The 20,273-nt window shown below is 38.2% G+C and overlaps 1 protein-coding gene and 1 long non-coding RNA gene across 5 annotated transcripts in view; one reads left to right on the top strand and one right to left on the bottom strand.

Annotated features, from left to right (window-relative positions):
• The first annotated feature begins 5,497 nt into the window (after window positions 1–5,497).
• Window positions 5,498–16,269, top strand: btbd3b (BTB (POZ) domain containing 3b). Its single transcript, XM_008430209.2, has 4 exons — window positions 5,498–6,503; window positions 7,818–7,908; window positions 10,939–11,057; window positions 12,432–16,269. The coding sequence occupies exons 1-4, from the start codon at window positions 6,175–6,177 to the stop codon at window positions 13,462–13,464; spliced, it is 1,572 nt and encodes a 523-aa protein (XP_008428431.1). The 5' UTR covers window positions 5,498–6,174; the 3' UTR covers window positions 13,465–16,269.
• Window positions 6,518–20,273, bottom strand: part of LOC103477236 (uncharacterized) — a 57,581-nt gene continuing 43,825 nt past the window's right edge. For 2 of the 4 annotated variants that reach the window (XR_535603.2, XR_001777370.1), the window contains exons 3-5: window positions 7,785–7,916; window positions 7,495–7,642; window positions 6,518–7,342 (exon numbers count right to left, since the gene is read on the bottom strand). This is a non-coding gene — a long non-coding RNA (uncharacterized LOC103477236). Of the gene's footprint in view, window positions 7,412–7,494; window positions 7,643–7,784; window positions 7,917–20,273 lie in introns of all 4 variants that reach the window. The other 2 variants (XR_001777371.1, XR_001777372.1) reach the window with 2 other exon arrangements.

The raw sequence follows: 20,273 nt of genomic DNA, 5'->3' as shown, positions 1-20,273 counted from the left end.
TTTCTTTGCATTCCCAGCAAGTAAAATTACCCCCATAGATCTTCCGAGTGTGACATATTGATTGTTAGCCAAAGGGGAGGCTATCATCTCATCTGCTGTGCTGCTGCCTTTCTGGCCAGTTAAAGTGTGTTGGGATATTTGTTGGACAAGACATTGTTAAGGGTTCAAGTTGCTAATAGAGGATCATTGCATTTTGTAATGAAATGTTTATCCTGCCATTTGCTATAAGTGCCATTTGCAACTAACAATGTGGTTATGCAATACAGTGGCTAAATCTAGTATGAGTGCTGCAAAGGCCAGTGGGCCTGATTTGTCAAAAACCTACATAGATTTGGGGGAAAAAAACAACATTAGTCCCCGATCTCATAAATCTGTTGGCTTAAAGCAATCGCTATTTTGATACTTCTATTTATTCATAGTTTTGCCCACCCCACTGTTAAAATTTCTATCATAGACGGAGAAACAGGCAACAGAGGAGAAAATGCAAGGCAGACAGAAAAGATGAATCATAGTCTCTAACACAAAGAAAGTGTCCAAATATTGTGTCACATCTTGTTATTTTCAAAGTAGATTTGCCTAAACAAGTGTTGAGCAGTCACACATTAGAAGTGCTAGATAAAGTCCTGCCTCAGTCTGGCAGCAACCAAACCCAAATTAGTTCTTCACACACCACACTGTTGTGCAAAAATGTGCAGGCTAAAAATGATGGCCTTCATAAACTTTCTCAGACTTTTACAGCAGATTCTCCCCAGAGGCAAGCCCACACCCTCTGCAGTACCCCTAAAGAAACTGCCCACAGTAAAATTTGACTGAATGAAAGCGTCTTCAATCTCATTTTGAGAAGTTTCATCCAAAAGCCCCCAGCATGGACTGCATTAGCTTAGGAGTATTAGGTATCCCTCTTTTAAATCCAATTATGGTTTTGGGAATAACTTCGTAATGACATGCGTGGGAAGAATTAATAAACGTAATACTCACTGGCAGTGTTGTACATGACCGCATTCAAGAGCAGTTAAATTTCTGAAGTACTTGCAACTTAAAGCTGTTTTTCATATGACAAAGCTGAAATGTGCACAGGTGTCACTGGTGACTTTGAATGCTAATTGGCAGCGAACAAAAGACAAAAACTAAAACTTTAAAGGCCTACTAAGCATGACATAGCATGATAGTTTTCTGATGATGCTGTACAGGATCTTGGAGTTTTGACTCAATTGAGATTGTTTTGGTAGTCAACAATAAATAAACATGAAGTAATATATGCTCACATACGAATTGACACATCCTGAAATTAGATAAAAATTGTTTTTTCCTCCCTGAACATATTATGTTGATAACTGAACCCCAACAAAAGCAAATGGTAACAAAAAAACCAAGGAAAGTGATGAATAAGCTACAAATTTTAGCCTCACAAACACACTTTAACTGGGGCAGTGCACGTGCACACAAACCCTCACACTGTTCTTGCACCCGACTGCCAGCTCTCTCTAAGACCCCACTGAAAAAACCCCAGCTCTTTCAGGACTTCTAAGCCCCATATCTGGGCAGACGCCATCACTTCCGCCCCTTCCACCTGTCAGGTGCCCTTGCCTGCTTTAATGGTGGCAGCAGAGTGGGAGAGGGGGGCGGGCAAAAGGGAGGCGTACGGAGAGCAAACAGTGGACGACGAGCTGCTGGATCCCATCCCTGCCTTCGTGTGCCAGCCCTACATCACAGTTCATTTCACAGCCTCCCCTCTCCTCCGCTGCGCTCGGCCAAGCCTCTCAGCAGGTTTCCCTCTGCAGAAGAGTTCTGTCGCCACACAGGGTGGCATCTCTGTGCTCAAACCCAAAGTGGCAAGCAGCCACCTCCACAACATAACTAATGACTTAGCATTCAGAGTTTTGCAGAAATTCCATTTAAATTCCACTGAACCCAAAATAATTCACACCAATACAGTTTTTTTTTTTTTTTTTTTTTTTTTTTTTTTTTCACACTGAGCATATTTCAGCAGTCTGCTTTTCTGGTTTGTTTGTACAGCACACCATCTGTAGTTAGTTCTTATAGGACGGAGGTGTCCTGGTAAAACAACTTTGAAGATAAAGGTGTTTCATTGAGCGCTATCCTCAAGAAGCAATCAACAAAGGCACAGCTGGACTTCTGCTGCTTTTTAACTTCGTCTTTTGATGTTTCTACCCCACAGCAGGAGGAAAACTGTACAGAGGAAAGGAATTTAAGAGAACTGTAGTGCCATCAATACATAAAATCATTTAATATTTTCTAGCTTTAATTCTGAGATGACTAAACTATGAACCAGCAGTGTTCATGGTATATTTATATATTTATATACATGTGCAAAATTGTGTTAAATTTGATGATTATAGCAGCTGTTGGTCTTTGTTAAACTCAGTGTTAATTGCAGTGTTACTACAGTTATGCTAATTTTTCACTTCTCTGTGAAAATGTGCGCCGAGGCGATGACAACATGCGAGATCAAATCAATGTTGACGTTGTAACAACACCATCATTACTTCCTCCCTTCACTCCTGAGTCTGGATGTGTGAACAACAGGATTTCATTTTCTGCTGATGAATGGAGGAAAAATGCAATTAAACCATTTAAAACTGATATTTGGTGGCATTAATCAGATACTATAGGCAGCTCCTGGGTTATACGGTTAGATAAATTGTAAAAATGTCAGATTTATTACGCATATTAGCAGTTTCAGATAAGGAATCATCATTTTAACTTCTGCAGATAATAGACATATATGACAATGGATCTATCTGGAATAATAAAAACACAGCACAAGAAAACCTTTTCCCCATCATCATTGTTTTTGTCTGCATATGTTTTTTTTTCCTTCCTGGTGTTACTTGTGGATTTGGTTACCAGGGTAACATCTCTAGTGGCCTGCAATTTCAGAGTATGGTGCCCCGTAATGTTGGTTCCATGTTGCCATAGCAAATTTCTCTGTTCGACAGTGTACACTGTATCAGGGGGCTTAGCGGGCTAATGCTCCTCAGTGCAGCAAAACACTAAGACAGTTAATTAGGCTTTATGGAAAAATCAATATTGAAACTGGTTCAAGGAAGAGTCTCACCGGTAAATTCATTTAACTTATCCCACTCCGTTTGTCAGTTTTATTTTCACTGTTATGAATGTGCAATGCAATATGAACACACATTTTAATAGGAATAACACTAACACAACACCATGAAATTAAATAGCAAACGAAACACCGTTTTTCATGCTGGTTATCTAAAATGATACTTGGGAGACGTGAATTTAAGCATTTTGTAAAATATCAAGTCCTGTTTTGAAAAGGTTTGTGCTGATATACAATGTGAAGAGTGTTTAACAGTGTGTTACTTTTTTGCCATCACAACATAGTCTTGAATCTTCGTTTTCCATTTTGTATCGACAACCTGGTAATCTGACTGGTTAGTAAACTTCATTAAGTCTCTGGCCACCTACTGGAGGTCAATTTATTATTTAGTGATTTTAAGAAACAATAGGATCAGAAAAAGTTGAAGCAACAGCTAAGCTAAACCTTAAGAACAAATGGTTCTTCTAAATTACCGTAAGGATGACACTAGATCAGCTGCTAAGTTCTTTAAAGGTCTTTTCCCAGCTATGTTTTCACCACCAAACAAATATAGGCGAACTCTCTAAACATAATGACACCCCAGAAAGTGAATTGTTCTGCAAAACATCTACAAAATGATTATGCCAACTTAAATAATAGCCAAATACAGCAGAAATGTCTGTCAAAATCTAATTCTTTGGTCAAAATTATATACACACAACTCATAGAAAATGGGTTGAAGACTCATTGTGACAATATACAATTAAAAATACCAATCTTAAAATGGACTCGGTATATTAAAAAATATCAAGTGGGAAGTAATTCAAAAGAAGCTTCCTCCACCTAGAAACAGAATAATTTAACCTTAAAATTATTATTTTTTGTATCTATTTTTAAAGAATGTTTCTATTATTCTGGCACTTAAAGAAAATACTATATATGTAAGTCTAACTGACCCAACATTCAAAGTGTAGACTGATTTAATGTCAGACAAAATAGTTCTGTTTTTATACGGTGTATGCAAATATCTGGTAACAGCTCTGATGCTGATGGCACAGAATGTTTTGATAGTTTTGTAACAAAAAACAACAACAACAAAAAATCACAGCTTATTTTAGATGAAGATAAAACTGCATATGTGACAGTATCAAATCAAATGTGAAGAAAAGTGAGCCTGCTGCACACTTAATCAAGGTTTTGGTAAGAAGACTAAGGAAAAACATCATTGCTGAACATAAAGCTGAAAATAATTAAGAATTTGACCAAGTAGGCTAACACGCCTGAATTTCAACATCCTAGATTAGGCTAATCTGGGCAGTAAGATTCAAAACATGCTGCAGCAGAACAGGCATGCCCAACGTTAATGTCTCACTCCACTTCCCACATTTCTGAAGAAGTAATTTATATAAGTAAAATGAATGATCAGTTGTTACTGAAACACTGGAGAGTTGAATGGGTATAATGGCACTCTGCACCAATCTGAAGGTTGAATAACCAAAACAACAGATTAAAAACAATAAAAATCTTTGTGGGCTCACATGTCCATTTATTCAACAATTTAGTTTTTGAACTGAAAATGTTGCTTATTTTGTTGACATAGTTTTCAATTAAAATGCAATTAATTGCAAATAATTAATTACAGATCATAATTAACTCAATCGAAACTTTGAACCAATTGATTATTAAATATGTCTCCACATATTTAGTAAGAAAGGAAACAATTACCGGCCAAATTGAAATTAATACATTTTTTAAAAAGCTGCCTCTTTAGTGTTCAGAGAAGGAGTGTCATTTACATAAAAGTCTTGTATCTTTGTGCAGCTGAAATACAGGACAGATACTCAATAGCGTGGCAAGGGTGTAAGTAAACATTTAAAGCCTCAAAGGAAAAAAGTAAAGCTACTGTGCAAGTTAAACAAGAAGGACAAATAATCCATATGCATTTAGAGAACATTGTGCTGAGAGTACATTGTATTCTTAGCTCCATGTTCTCTCCAAATGGGATGATAAAAAATTTACAAAGACATCTCTGAAGGCCTTTCAAAGAAAAGTTGTTTGAAACATCGTGGAGGTAGAAATCTATGGTGAAACAATGTAATCCCACTATAGGTGGGGATTCAATACTTTTAACTGCATTTAATACAAATGTCATATGATGACTAATCAAATTCGACCTAAACAATTATTAAGTTTATTTATTGGAGTTAAAATTGAACCCTTTAAGTAAATAAAACACATGGAGGAAAATCTGTGGATTAATCTGTCTTTCTTATGAGACATGACTGCCACTTTAATTGAGACGTACCTAATTACATATTCAAGCATGTGCAGCCCTATAGGCTGAATTAGCCAATCATAAATGCTGTCTGCTGCCATTGGCTGAGCTCCTGAGAGAGCTCTAAACTGTGCTGAGAGGGGGGCGTGCATGCGGGGGCTCTCGATCTCTTCTGTGCTCTCCCATTCAACCCCTGTAGTCAGCAGAACGAGAGGCTGAGCGGAGCAGCACAGCATTCACAGCTCCTGCATCCTGCAGATGAGTCTGCTCCGAGGAAGAGAGGGGGAAAAAACGACCCTGCCTCACAGAGAAAAAGAGTCACAGATGAAGAGAGGCAGAAAGGGGATGTAAAGCACAGAGGGAGAAAGAGGGCAAAATGACAGGACCTGAGTAAAAGGTGCTGCCTGAGGACAACTGCAGCGATACTAAATCTGGAGCTGTCAGGACAACCCTCAGTGAGCCAGCGAGTGAGAACGGCAAGGAGAGGAGGAGAGAAGAAGTGGATTTGAAGAGCTGATTTTATCACTCTGGACAAGCAAAGATGGGAACCCCGAAAGGCTCTCCGTCACCAGATCAAACTTCACATCAGAGAAAAGCCTTCAGATCGCCGGTTTGAAGCGTCTTCTTCAGGGAAGTGACAAAACAGAGAAAAGACATAACCTAGTAGTTCCAAAAGCTGGTGGAACAGACCTCACACAGGACTCTTGCTGCCGAACTGCTCAGAGCAGCTCAAATCTCTCCTGTCCTCATCTCCCTCAGCCCTCCATCAACCTGGCTACTCCTGCCGGATGTCTTCTCTGCATGCTCTCCCACTGCTCAGCAGTTGAACACACTCATGGTCGATGCCAAGGGAAGGAACATGAAATGTCTGACTTTCTTCTTAATGCTTCCTGACTCGGTGAAAAGCAAGTCAAGCAAAAGCTCCAAAAAAGGGAATGCCAGTGGCAGCTCCAAGCTGCCCCCAGTCTGTTATGAGATAATCACCCTGAGGAGCAAGAAGAAGAAGAAGATGTCCGCGGAAATTTTCCCCACCAAGAAGCCGGCATCCACCACCACCACAACCAGCAGCACCACGGTGCAGGAGTACCAGCAGCAGAACCTCAACAACAACAACACGATACAGAACTGCAACTGGCAGGGACTCTACTCAACTATAAGAGAAAGGTACAGTTCGCCAAACAAGGAAGCTGCACACTGCAGCACAAATGATTCTCATGACTGCAACTATTTGGAGATTTTTAAGCGTACTGATAAATGAGAAATTTGTGTAAAGATTCTCATATATCAGTATCTCAGACAGGACTAATGCAAGCTAGTGACCTTCATATTTGTGGTTAGCTATAGGGAATGTGAGAGTGTCATGGTGTGATTGTCTTAAAAAAACAGTATAAGGATCATTGAATGAAAATTAAAACAAAAAATATAAAAATGTTGTTTTTATTAAAGAAGACCATAAATAATTTGTATTGGTGTTAAAATTCTTGCTTATTGCAGTTGGGAAATTGAACTTCAAATATTCATAATCTTCATAGTAGTGTAACAATCTGATATTAGCAGGTTAGGTGGTCTGGCTATCTGCTTAGGTAGCTATCTGGCACTCTGCAGCTTATCAAATTTAAAACAATATTACCTTAATAAGAGCAATGGGTTGCAGTATTTTACATTACATATTGTTCATGTGTTTCACAAATTGGAATGTTTCCAAACGACAAAATTTACCATTTTTGTGAGCAAGAGAAAAGTGTAGGAAGGAGCCTTCTCTCAGCCATCTGGACAAGCAGTGCTCAGCAATCACTGGGAGAGACAATTCCAGCCAATCCACTGGAATCTTATTGAAACAGCTTTAAACTGCACATGTTAACCGTACGTGTTTAAAACCTTGGTGTACCTCGACAGCTGCAACCGGCCCCTGCCGTTGTGCCGGTGTTCTGTCAGCACTGTCCTCATTCTGTTGGGGAGACCTCTGTTTGCAGCCTCTCCTACTCCTCCAAGCCTTCACTGCTCTGATGCAGTGGAGAACAGACAGGCAGCAAGTGTGTTTGATATGCACAACATGCAGAGGATGATCTGTGCTAAAAGCAAAATATTTACTTTGGCCTATCTGTAAAAGGCCCCAGCTGTTCGGAGCAAAACATGGGCTTTTTTTTTTTCTGACCTGGCTTTTGTTGTCTCTCCAGATCGTCGCGGGGCTGTTTACCCACCCCAGTGACATGTACTCAATAATATATGAGCACAGCTTTATTGTTGGTCCCGTTCTTTCACAGCGGGGACTTTCCATTAAGTTTGTTGTCTTGTTCGTCTGTCTTTGTGAAGAGAGAAGACATAAAACGAAATGGTATGAGGAGAACTCATACGGATGAGACTGTTTTAGTTTAAATGAAGCAGGATGAAAGATGCTACTGAGCAGTAATGTTACCAAACAGCTGAAATACTATACAGACGTACTGATTTTGTTGTTCTGCTTTTCTCTCCCTTCAGAAATTCAGTGATGTTCAACAATGAGCTGATGGCAGATGTTCATTTTGTCGTGGGTCAGCCTGGAAGGACCCAGCGGCTGCCGGGCCACAGAGTAAGAATCTATATCAGTAAAAATAACAGCAACAAGAAAAGGAAATCAGCAAACAAGGGATCAGGCAGGCTCAGTTTCATAGAAGGTCATTTCATAGAAGCATGAAAAATAATCTTCTTCCATCCTGTGCTTCTGTGGAAGTGAAATCTTTTGTGCTCTGTTCTCACTTCCGCACCATGTGTCTTTTTCAAGACAGTCTTCAATTATTTATATAAATGAGGCTGAAAGAGAGCGAGCAAGAGGAAGGGGTCGTCTCCTCCTCAGCAGTCATCTCACACAAAATAGATTCGCCCTCGTCTCAGCCCAAACTATGCTTTTCAGAACTGCTTTGGAGTTAACCAACTTTAAATCCAACAAAGGAAGATGAAAAAAGAATGGTAATTTACAAATATTGGGATCCATTTAAAGTGATCCTTGGTTTGGTTGCTCCATTAGTGCAATTTATTAAGGTAGATGTAAACCCAAGGACTCGCACTAGTGTGCGGACTAAACCGCAAAGTCCAAACTATGCTTTTCAGAACTGCTTTGGAGTTAACCAACTTTAAATCCAACAAAGGAAGATGAAAAAAGAATGGTAATTTACAAATATTGGGATCCATTTAAAGTGATCCTTGGTTTGGTTGCTCCATTAGTGCAATTTATTAAGGTAGATGTAAACCCAAGGACTCGCACTAGTGTGCGGACTAAACCGCAAAGTCCACCTCGGTTTCAAACAAACTCTAGAGTGATGGGTTTATGGTCTGAATGTGATCCGACCTCAATCCTACACCTCAACACCAGTCGGTGGCTGCAAACTTCAGCCAAATGACTTCAGACATTTAAAAATGTTTGACTTTTTTGTTTTTTTAAAAATCTGAATTTTTCTCACAAATAATAAGTAAAGGGAGCAAGCTTTCGAATTGATGCGTAACTATGCCAACTACTGTCCCTGACTTTCAGTTAGAGAAAAACAACTAAAGTTTAACCAGGTCACAAGGCATTTTTAAATGTCTTCTGCAAACATGACACCAAACTCTTACTAATAAACAATTTACTGATGAAAAACTAGGAAAAAATATGTTATCGCTTATTAATTAGTAAATAAGAGTGGAATTTCAAGCAGGAAAATCCCCCTCAGCTCTCAATAGACCATAAATGCAAAGATCAGAACTACTTTCAGTCGGTTTCAATTAAATTTCATCTGTTTTAATGCCTGTGCTAATTTCAACAATTTAAAACCTGTAAATAAGTCTGCTTTATTTTAAATAGATAGATTTTAAATGTTTTAAATAAAATGTTTCTAGATTAGTTATTAGATGCTCAGATAGGTAGTATTATATCCAACTTGTAACATAATATTACTTAGCCCAACGTCTTTGTTTCCTCTGCCCACTGAAGTGTCTGCTCTTTCAAGATGTTCAGATAAATAATTAAGATCAACTTTTCTTAGACCGTATGCCTTCTATGAAGGCACTCTCATATTTACTTACTTTAAACACAATTACACAAGATTAATACGGCAAGTCCCTTTAATGCCTTAAATTCACCCGTCCAACCACATTAGCTTTCAATAGCTCTATTTTCTCTCTTTTGGTCCATTATATGGGACCAAATGAATTATATATGATTTGGAGCTGCAGTGCTCTTGGTGCATTTAGAGAGAACAGTTATGGAAGAATGATTTGATGGCCCTTTATGCTGAGACATTATACCAATAGGATTTAAAGATATTCAGCTCAGGAATCTTTATTGTGTCCAGTTGGCAGGAAATTACACAACCATTATCTTTGCAGTTAGTTCCTTACCAAGCCAAGAAAATAGCTAAAAGCATTAAATTTGTTTATATCTATGAAGTATATTAGAGCATGACCTGAGACTAATTTAATTCATTTCTACTATATTGTTCCCTAATCCACATACAAGAGCATGTGTGTCTCCATAATGAAGGAAGCAAATATGTTTTAGAAAATTGTATTACAGCATGTACCGGCATCTACAACAATGGTGACATCTTTTCGAGCATTTCCCCCTGACTGGCTGCAATTTAGAGAAATTTATTTCAGGAAATTTATGCCACCCACATCTTCACCTACACATGCTCGCACAAACACTTCCACACAAAGATCTAAAACCTGAGTTTATAAACAGAACTTGAGGCCCTGCAGTGTCTAATCGAAGCGTGCCTATTAATGAAAACGGTGATTGTGTTGCATCTAATTTCATCATGATTCAGATAATTCATTAATTCCAGCAAACTGAACCTTTAGTGCACTCTGTTAAGTATCTAGAAATCTGCCTTCATCTCCGCAGGGAAAAGGAAAGCTAAGAACAGCAGAGAAAAATCTAAGGATTAAATATTTTCATGAATTAAGCTTTTCTCAAATACTTGCATTTTCATCCAAACAAAAAAATATATATATTGGACCTTGTCTTTTGTATATCCATCCGACTATGCCAAACTTTGCATAGTCGGATAACAAATGTGTTTACTTTAAACAAAAGGCTAGGTTTTCTAGGCATAATCTATTGACAAGTCATTGTTGGTTAGGGTTCTCACAGAAATGAAACACACATTTGCTTTTTTTAGTGACTTTATAAAATGACCTGAGCAAAATAATTACAACCCGACCTCGGTAATTACTGCGGAAGCTTTTATCTGCCATCACAGGCATCAGGCAGTTCTAATTGCAAACAAGCTCTAAGTGCCTGATTTTAGGCAATTCCTCTGATTAAATATTTCTATCTATCCATCTATCTATCTATCCATCTATCCATCTATCTATCCATCATCCTTATGGTATGCAGACTTTGACTCTATATTGTTAAGGTTTCACTTAATGTTTTCTTTTTTTTTTGATATTGTGGTCAGATACTAAGCTGCACCCAAAGTCTAGATGACTAACAAGAAATAGTGCCATTGACAAAAAGTCTGGGGCATGAATCATTTTCGAAATCTCACACCTCCATAACTGTACATGCAAAGATACAGAGATGTGCTAGTAAAATGTATATTCCCCATTGTCACAGTGTTTTCTCTTCTTCTTTCCACAGTATGTACTGGCTGTAGGCAGTTCAGTTTTTCACGCCATGTTTTATGGTGAACTTGCGGAGAACAAAGATGAAATTCACATACCGGATGTGGAACCAGCAGCATTTCTGGCAATGCTAAAGTAAGGAGGTTGAGACTGTTTGTCTATTTTTCCCTCATATCACTGATATTTTACTGATGCTCTTTGTCTAGATCAACGCTTTTCTGTTATATTTTGGATAAAACTGCTCAAAACTCATATGACTTATTACACCCGTCTATGCAACAGTCAAGGGTATTATCTGTAGTGAGAGTACATAAGTACAATCCTTGTGTCATTTATGCCAAAAAGAATCACACTCATGTTTTCTGAGGAAAGAACGGTGATTTAATTACAGTTAAACACCCAAAATTGCCTTTTTTGCTCATTAAGTGAAAAATAAATAAATACAGTACACTGTGATGTACAGTAGAACTAATAGTGGATTTTGTGATGAGCTGTTCAGGCCCTGCTGCAGCACAAGCTTCCCCAAACCATGACACATCCACCTATATGCTTTACAGTTGGTATCAGGTTTTTTTTCTTCCTAAAAACACCAAACATGTTCTCTGTTCTGGTGTCTCAATTATCTAGTTTTAAACTCATCTCTCAAAGAAACGTTATTCCAGAAGTCTTGGTCTATGTCCATGATTTTGCTCAGTGTGACTTTCATGTTAGTCTTGGAGAGAAATGGCTCCCTCATCATATCTCTCATGAAAGTTAAACTTGTGCAGTCTATTTCTGACTATACAGGGATGCACATTCACATCAACAGCACAAAAAAGATTTTTGGAAAATAGTTTTAGCATTTTGCAGTCTGCTCTCAGGTTGACCTTGCCTGGATGGCCAGGCTTGGCTTGTAGTTTATTAGTGTTCTCCATTAGGAGACTCTTTTCTGTAGAGTGTATTGGCTGATTTCAGATTATTTAGAAACCTTTTTAAACTCCTTACTAGAGCAAAAAGCTGCTGCAATCTTCTTTCTGAAAGTCTAATTCAGCTCCATTATCACCAATGGGTTCACTCTCACTTTACTCGACAGGAACATAAAAAGCTAAATGTCTGAGGTGTCAACAAGATAAACCTGAGTCAAAATGCTGAGTCATGATGTTGTCATGTTGGGCACTTGATGTGCAGTTTTAGCCCATTTAAATGGGACTCAATCTGCCCAAAAGACTCAGAAAATCTGAGTGTTTTCTGGTTTATTCCTCAACAGAAACTGCATTTCGATCAAATTTTAAATAAAATGTTCAAAAGCCTATTCAACATTTATCATTTATTATTTTTCTTTAGTATTGATCCAATTTGAACTAAATAGTGACTAAATAAATGACTTTACAACGAGATAAACTCTCAATTTCCTTTCACAAATTGTCCTAATTCCAATAATTTTGCTATTCTACCTCGCCTGATTTTACAATAATATGCTAGACATCGTAGTTTGGTGATGTGTCTAATGTCCAATTTCTACTCCAACAGGTATATATACTGTGATGAAATTGACTTGACTGCTGACACCGTGCTGGCCACTCTCTATGCTGCCAAAAAGTACATTGTCCCTCACCTGGCACGCGCCTGCGTCAACTTCCTAGAGACGAGTCTGAGCGCCAAGAACGCCTGCGTGCTGCTCTCCCAGAGCTGCCTGTTCGAGGAGCCGGAGTTGACACAGCGCTGCTGGGAGGTGATTGATGCCCAGGCAGAGCTGGCTTTACGTTCAGAGGGTTTCTGTGACATTGACTCCCAGACCCTGGAGAGCATCCTACAGCGAGAGACACTCAATGCTAAAGAGATAGTGGTCTTCGAGGCTGCACTTAGCTGGGCTGAGGCCGAATGTCAGAGACAGGAGCTCACATCTTCTACTGACAACAAGCGTAAGGTCCTGGGAAAGGCCATGTACCTCATACGTATCCCTACAATGGCTCTGGATGACTTTGCCAATGGAGCGGCCCAGTCTGGCGTGTTGACGCTTAATGAGACCAATGACATCTTCTTGTGGTACACGGCAGCCAAGAAGCCCGAGCTTAAGTTTGCAAGTCAATCGAGGAAGGGCCTGACGCCGCAGCGCTGCCACAGATTCCAGTCCTGTGCCTATCGAAGCAATCAGTGGCGCTACCGCGGCCGCTGTGACAGCATACAGTTCGCTGTGGATAAAAGAGTTTTTATCGCCGGGTTTGGCTTGTATGGATCTAGCTGTGGCTCAGCAGAGTACAGTGCCAAGATAGAGCTGAAGCGTCAAGGTGTGCTGCTGGGGCAAAACCTCAATAAATACTTCTCCGACGGGTCCAGCAACACCTTTCCCGTATGGTTTGAGTATCCAGTCCAAATTGAGCCAGATACCTTCTACACTGCCAGTGTTGTTCTGGATGGAAATGAGTTGAGCTACTTCGGACAGGAAGGGATGACAGAGGTACAGTGTGGTAAAGTGACATTCCAGTTCCAGTGCTCCTCAGACAGCACCAACGGCACCGGGGTGCAGGGAGGGCAGATTCCTGAACTTATCTTCTATGCTTGACAACACGTGTAACCATTTTTCTCATTTTTAGTGCACTTACTGAAGCAGAAATGTATCACTTTGTGCATAACGGAAGGTGTTATTTTGTTAGACCCGCGATATGTTTTCTTTACTTATTTTGACATGAGCAAATGGTCCAGCTCCTGGTCAATTTGCCCCGTCACCATTTCATAACCGGTGTAATTCCTCCCCAAGTATACTTGCATTTTATTGGCTGAATTACATCAGTGATTAATTACATCAATTACATTATTTTTTTTAAATCATTTTTGCAGTACTTTCATAAATTCCAAAGATAAACTTATAACATTTTAAAAAATATTTTCTGAAATATTGGGAGAGTATATTTTGCTTCTTGACAACCAATTTTTAAAGTATTTATTGTATATTCTACAGATTGAAAAAAACAGCTATTTAAATACACTTTTTGCATTTTTTTTTACTTACCAACACTGAATTACACTGAACTTCTTGTTTAAGTCAGTCAAGGGGAACAACGTTTATTTTTAGTTAAGTCTCAAAGAAACTTTAAGCAATTTGTGAAAACCCAACTGATGAGGTCATTGCTTTGTACACTTCTGATACAATTCACAAGATTTGACTTAATTGGAGGTGAAAGTTGATGTGTTTTAAGGGAACATCCCAAACACACAGCTTCCTTTTGTGACATCACGGTAAGATCCAGGAAGGAAGGAGACGGGTTCTGTGTCCCAGAGATGAATGCGCTTTGGTGCAAAATAATTGACCTCAGATTTAAAGCAAAAGACATTGTGAAGATGTTGGCTCTCATTAGCCACAGTAAAACCAGAAAAAACAGTTGTGTTGTTTATGTAGTGTACATTTTTGCTTTAAAGAATTACTTTAAATCCTTGGTTGCCAAAGCTGGTTTAAAATATTCCCCTGGTGGGTAGAAATTGATGCATAGGTAGTATGAAAGACCCTGCAATGGATATTTCTATTTCATGCGAGAAAAAGTTACGTACGAAAAGGTGAAGGAGCAAAATAACCTAAACTGGACCATTTAAAATAAGTTGCTGAGTTCTCCAAATAAATTAACTGCCCTTATGTCTCGCTCTAGAATAAACAAACAAAAAAATTCCTTGCACTACAGGTGCATGTACAGATGAACATATGTAAATTTTGAAAAATGTATACAATACCACAGTTGTGGCCTGTGCTGGCTGTATAGATATCTTATATAATAAAAAAAATGTTACAGTATGTTATTTCTATATTTGCACAGAGTGCACATATATATGAGCAATACTTGATTCCATGGTGATCATTTTATTCCAGGAGTCTCTGGACCCTTATCATGGAGATAAAAAATACTGTACAGCTTTCAAAACCAGCCCATGTTTAAGATCAAAAACATGGTTTGTCTAATGAATATGAGTAATGAGTATTAGTTATTTGCTTTTAGGTAATTTAAAATGGACTGCTGCCTTTTCAATATTGTTCTGGAAGCATTAAATAACACCTTTAAATAACATTTATCTGCATTCACACCCTCTGCAAACCATCTTAGGAGGGCCTCTTGCAAAACTAGGGCTGCACAATGTTAGAGAAAAAAAAACATACGGTAAAACTGGCGAGTGTTGATATTCAGCTCAAATTTAGTTTCTTTTACCTTGGAAGTGAAACAGCTAAGTTATAATTGCTGAATGATTTGACCTTAATGCCGTCATCTTAATTTGTGTGCTGCATTAAACAAGAGTCTCTAAGTATTACAAGCATAAAGAGCTTGAGTGCATGCTACTTGAAACAGTAGCCAACACTTATTGCAGGTCTGGCAAGTCTTTGCGATATTGCGTAGAGTGGTATTGCGATAAATTTGCAATATATTGTGCAGCCCTATGCAAAACAATACCCTCATTGTCAATGCTGCTTTGCCTCACGTTTACAGAATATGAACAGGAAAGGGGAATGGAAATGATAAAATCCCAACTAACCTCTTATCAATGCATGAGCAAGGTAACAGAACTCATTCAAGTAATTTTCATCAATACTTGCTATAAGAGGGGATGCAACAACATGCCTGGTTAAAAACATGTTTTTAAAGTTTATTTTTCTTCTTTAGAAAATCTTTGAATGGTATAACGTATGTTGCTATCCTTCATTGTCACTATGTAGCCTCATGTATTCGCCTTAATCCAGGAAAGCAAGGTGTCTAAATAATGTTTATTTTTTGCTTGGTATTAGTTTTGCTTGTAAAATATAAAGCTGACTAATGTGGATATGTCTAGAGGCAAATGTAGAACTTAAATCCTCACCATTCACTACTTCCTATTGAAATGTTGTCCAGTCATTTATCCATAGTGATCCCCACTGCAGCACTCACAACATGGACAGACTGGATCTGTTGCCATCTTATATGTATGTACTACTAATTACTGTGGCACCTTGCTTTTTGTTTACAGTAAAATAACCAGTTGAACTGCTGTTTATCTGCTGAACTGTGTTAAAAAACTATGTGCACTGGAATTGATGAAGCACTCCCTCCTAATGTGAACAAACAGTTTCAGTATTCATGGAGCATATTACTGCACAGTTGCACTGATGCTGGCTTGTGAATAAGTTTGTTTTGCTTTTTTTTGCTCATTTTTAATGCAGGTAATTTCGGGGGGATTTACTATGCTACTGAATATTCTTTCTGATGAGGGATAAAAGTCTTCAGGCTTGTGTGCTGGTGGTAATGGATGGGTAAACTGGTGTACATGTCCTGTGTTGTATGTGCTACAGTACTGCAAGACCAGCGAATGTGTATGGTTGTGTATGATGCAAATAAACAAAAGTTGTACATACGCATTGTGTATCTCGTCTCCTGAAGGTTGTATGTGACTGCATGTTCAAAAATTAGGACACGGGGTGACATCTCTGTTCAGTGCTGCAGGGATTTTGAATGTCAGGTTGAGCAGGCAGTTGATTGTCTCTGTGTCACTCTGACACCCCACCGTTTTCTGTCAAATGCAAATTGTGTTCTCCATCCTTCTTGAACCTCTTTGTACGTAGAAATTATTCTAAAAAATATGCAGTTCTGTAAAGGTGAGTGAGGATTTTTTTAACCTCAATCCAGAGGAAGGGTTTAAAAAGAACACCTTATGTTTCAAAGTTAGAACAGATAAAAGTAAAAACTGATATTACAAAATTAACCACAGGTTAGAGGTGGTCACTGTTAACCTTAATCGACAATCAGTAGCACTGAAAAAAAAAAAAGGATTTCCAATTCACTACACGCATCATAATTAGGTACCACAACCATTTTTGGAGAATAAAAATATCTACAAACAGGAAGTTTGTGTTCAATAAAAATCAGATGATAGATGAGGGATTCATAAATTGGATAAGTAAGTTTAAAAACTGCTACCTAACAAAGAACCTGCAGCACATTTTCTCTTTTTTAAGGTATATATATACTGTATGTAAAAATCTAAATTAGCAGGCCAGACCAGAAATGCCATTGAAAGTTGATCAGAAAAATCCTGATTGCTGAATTTCTAATCTAATTTCTAATCCGTGTTTAATTCCCAGTGATACTGACGACGACCATTTGAGGATGCCTAGATGATACAAGTTACAATGAGATTTAATTTTCCTTCGGGAAAAATAAAGTGTTTCTGAACTGGACTGAAATTTTTCATCTCATATTATATCTAGGCCTACTGATTTAAAAAGAATATTTAAAGGCACCACTATCTTAAGAGTTTCTAATTGCAAAGGAGAGATAACTTTTTCTAAAAACAATGAGTCAAAAATACGCTTTGGGAATTAATTAGATTGTGTATCAGGTTATAAATATGTAGTAATACATCTCTCACTCTTGAGACCAATGTTTCTCTTTGATGTGTGCGAGTTCGCCAATCACATCAACTCTTGTAAACTTTTATATTAATACAAAACCAGAAGCCAGAATTTCCACAACCTTTCCAGAACTGGCCAGTAACATGAAAAATGTTACATGGTTTAATGACTCTTGATCCATAATACACATCTCCTGTTCTATCATTCAGACGGTCAGGTCAGAATTAGATTTAAACAACATGAAAACTTGGATCTTTGCCGTCTTGCATCAAAGGTTCAGGTTGCAGTTGGTGGTGTGAGAGATGTGCATTATGAATCCGCAAGGATGCAGGAAATGCTTGAGGCTTTTATCTCGATGTGAATTTAAATAAGAGGAACATTATAGTTAAACTATAATGTTCAGGAACATTAATGTTCCTGACACCCGTACTAGGTCTTTGCCACAAAGACCTTAGGCGCTTCTGAAAGAAAAGAAGGTCTAACCTGGAATTAACAACAGTACCCTGTAAAGTAGATCAGTCTATCTAAATACACAAGCAAATTTTTATTGTTCAGCAGGAAAGAAAAAATATATATACATTTCCCAATCCAAGTAAAGTTTATGTTTTGTTTTAATGCTGAGAAGAACAACCCCATGCAGAGAACAAACCTTTGTGTCACTTTTGATGCATAAACAAAGCACCAGGGCTTTGGTGAGAGATTTCCTCCTTTTGTTCACACTGAACACTTTTTTTATTCAACACTATAATTTCATAATTCTTTGGTATTTGTCACAGTCAGTTCAGTAGACAGGGTGGCTAGAGGAGGTGTGGCAAAAGGAACTCAGCTAGGGATGATCAACAAGAACTGAATCAAGGCTCAGTACAATGGTGACGTTAAAAGGCTGCACATAAAGAGCAAACATAAAAGTCGCCAGATTTTATTCTGCCAGGGCTCCACTCTTCGTCTTGTTTGCTGCAGGCAATTCACTGCGCAACATTCTAATAATTTCCTTTGCAGCAAAATGTAAATGAATTAGTAATAGCTAGAGAAGGAAGGAAAACCCAGCTGTGGGTGTAAAGAATTCATCAAAGAAAATTATTTCTGTATAGGATTTTTAATTGAACCTCGTTTCGCACCTCAAGGAAATTCTCCAGTCTCGCCTTAGGCCAAACGTACAGATTGTATCTATAAGATAATATTCAAAGTACAGAATCTGCTTTAGTGCAAAAATATGCTTAGCAAGTGTTATGAAAGTCCAGAAGGTTTGCTGGAATGTCATGATGAATGCAGAACATTTAAAGGGGTGTTTCAAGATTTTTTAAGTAATTCTCTGGTAATTTGTTAGCATAACCGACTTGACTGCAGAAAACTCTGGCGTCTTCAGAAAGCATAAATTTGACTAATCTTAAGACAGCCCCTCAAATACCTGGCTTTCTCAATGGTGACTCAATGGGAAAAATCAAAAGCAAGATATGAATTGTGGACCTCCAGATGTATTGTTCATCTTTAGGTATAATTTACACGTTAGGAAAAGCGTCAAATTCATCTGTGCAAACAGTGATGAACAAGTATAAACAGTATGACAATCTTCAGCCATCTTACCATTCAGAAAGGTGACAGTTTTGTGTCAAGGCTAATTAGCTAGAACTTCAGCAAACCCAAAACCTTTGACTTAAATCTGACAGTTTCAAATAGCATTCTACCAAATACCAAGTGGATGTATATAAACTTACTTTATCTCTTAATTTTGGCATTTAGCAAATAAAAGTAGATTGCTACATAGACTATGTAAATATGTGTTTGTAGCCGTTTATGAGAAAAAGATTTCAAAAAGCAAAAATATAAAGTTGCTGTCCTTCTTGTGGATCCGTTTGGTTTAGATTTGTGGGAAGCAAGTGTTGTGCATGCCAGGTATATTTTAATTACTTAAAAGAAAACAACAATATGCTTGGTTAATAAAAAGAGCTGTAAATTATTTAAACCAGGGGAAAATGTGCATGACACAGCGGATGTAAACAATATTACACCCCAGTTGTGCCACGATAAATACCCTGTTTACATAATCATGGTTTTGTCAAATGAAACAGAATCCAAAATGCTGCAGCCAGGCAGAAAAGTAAAAAAAAAAAAAAAAAAAAGTAGTTTCATAAGCAGTGGAAGCTAAATATGTTGCCGAAGCATTATGCTAATCAAGCTATTTAGTCCTACAACTATAGAATGGTATACCTGTCACCCACAGCCATTACTGTAAGGCCTGATCAAAACCTTGAACGCTGGCAGCTTCCCACAGCATGGGCTGATGAGGGCTGAGCATGCTACTTTTTCTATGTACTCCAGAGCCTCCATTCAGACTGAAGCATGTCCTCTAAAGCTGCTCTGTGGCTTTGATAGTATGGAGAAAGAGGGGCCCTTCTTTCCCCAGGGTCTGATATAATGAGAGCAAGCTTTCTAAACATGATCCACGGCTCTCTCAAATAAGCTGCTTGAAACGGCTCGAGACTGAAACACTACAACAAACAGCACTGATTCATTTGTACACATGCTCTCACTTCCATCTCTCTGTGTGCAGCTTTGGGGTAGGTGGGTGGGGGGAGGGGGTAATGTGTTTTAACATGCAGTAGGGTGTAATATGGGGATGGAGAAGGCGCAAACCCTCAGGATTCCCACTTTATGTGCATCTATTCAGAATATCTGTCGTTTCGGTTTAATTATTTCCTGCTGGCACAAAGAAAATGCAGATTGACAGATTTTTAATGATTAGATTCAGTTTGCATTTGTATACATATGAATACAAATGCGTTGAGTAGTTATTGTGAAAAATAATAGGTTTCAAATTTGGTCATTATCTGGCAAATCTTATCACTTTGCAGCTGCGAGGCTGGTAATCAATAGATGCTTTATTCTGCCAAAAAGGTATTTCTTTTGTCAACCAAATAAAAATTTATCAGCGTCTCTGGGAGCCAACACAGCATTTCCTCCTCATAAATACACAAGTAATAGAGATTTTTTTTTCCCCCCCATTTTCC

This window comes from Poecilia reticulata, linkage group LG15 (genome assembly GCF_000633615.1).
Source record: "Poecilia reticulata strain Guanapo linkage group LG15, Guppy_female_1.0+MT, whole genome shotgun sequence".
Lineage (NCBI taxonomy): Eukaryota > Metazoa > Chordata > Actinopteri > Cyprinodontiformes > Poeciliidae > Poecilia > Poecilia reticulata.
This window is presented reverse-complemented; position numbering and strand designations above follow the sequence as displayed.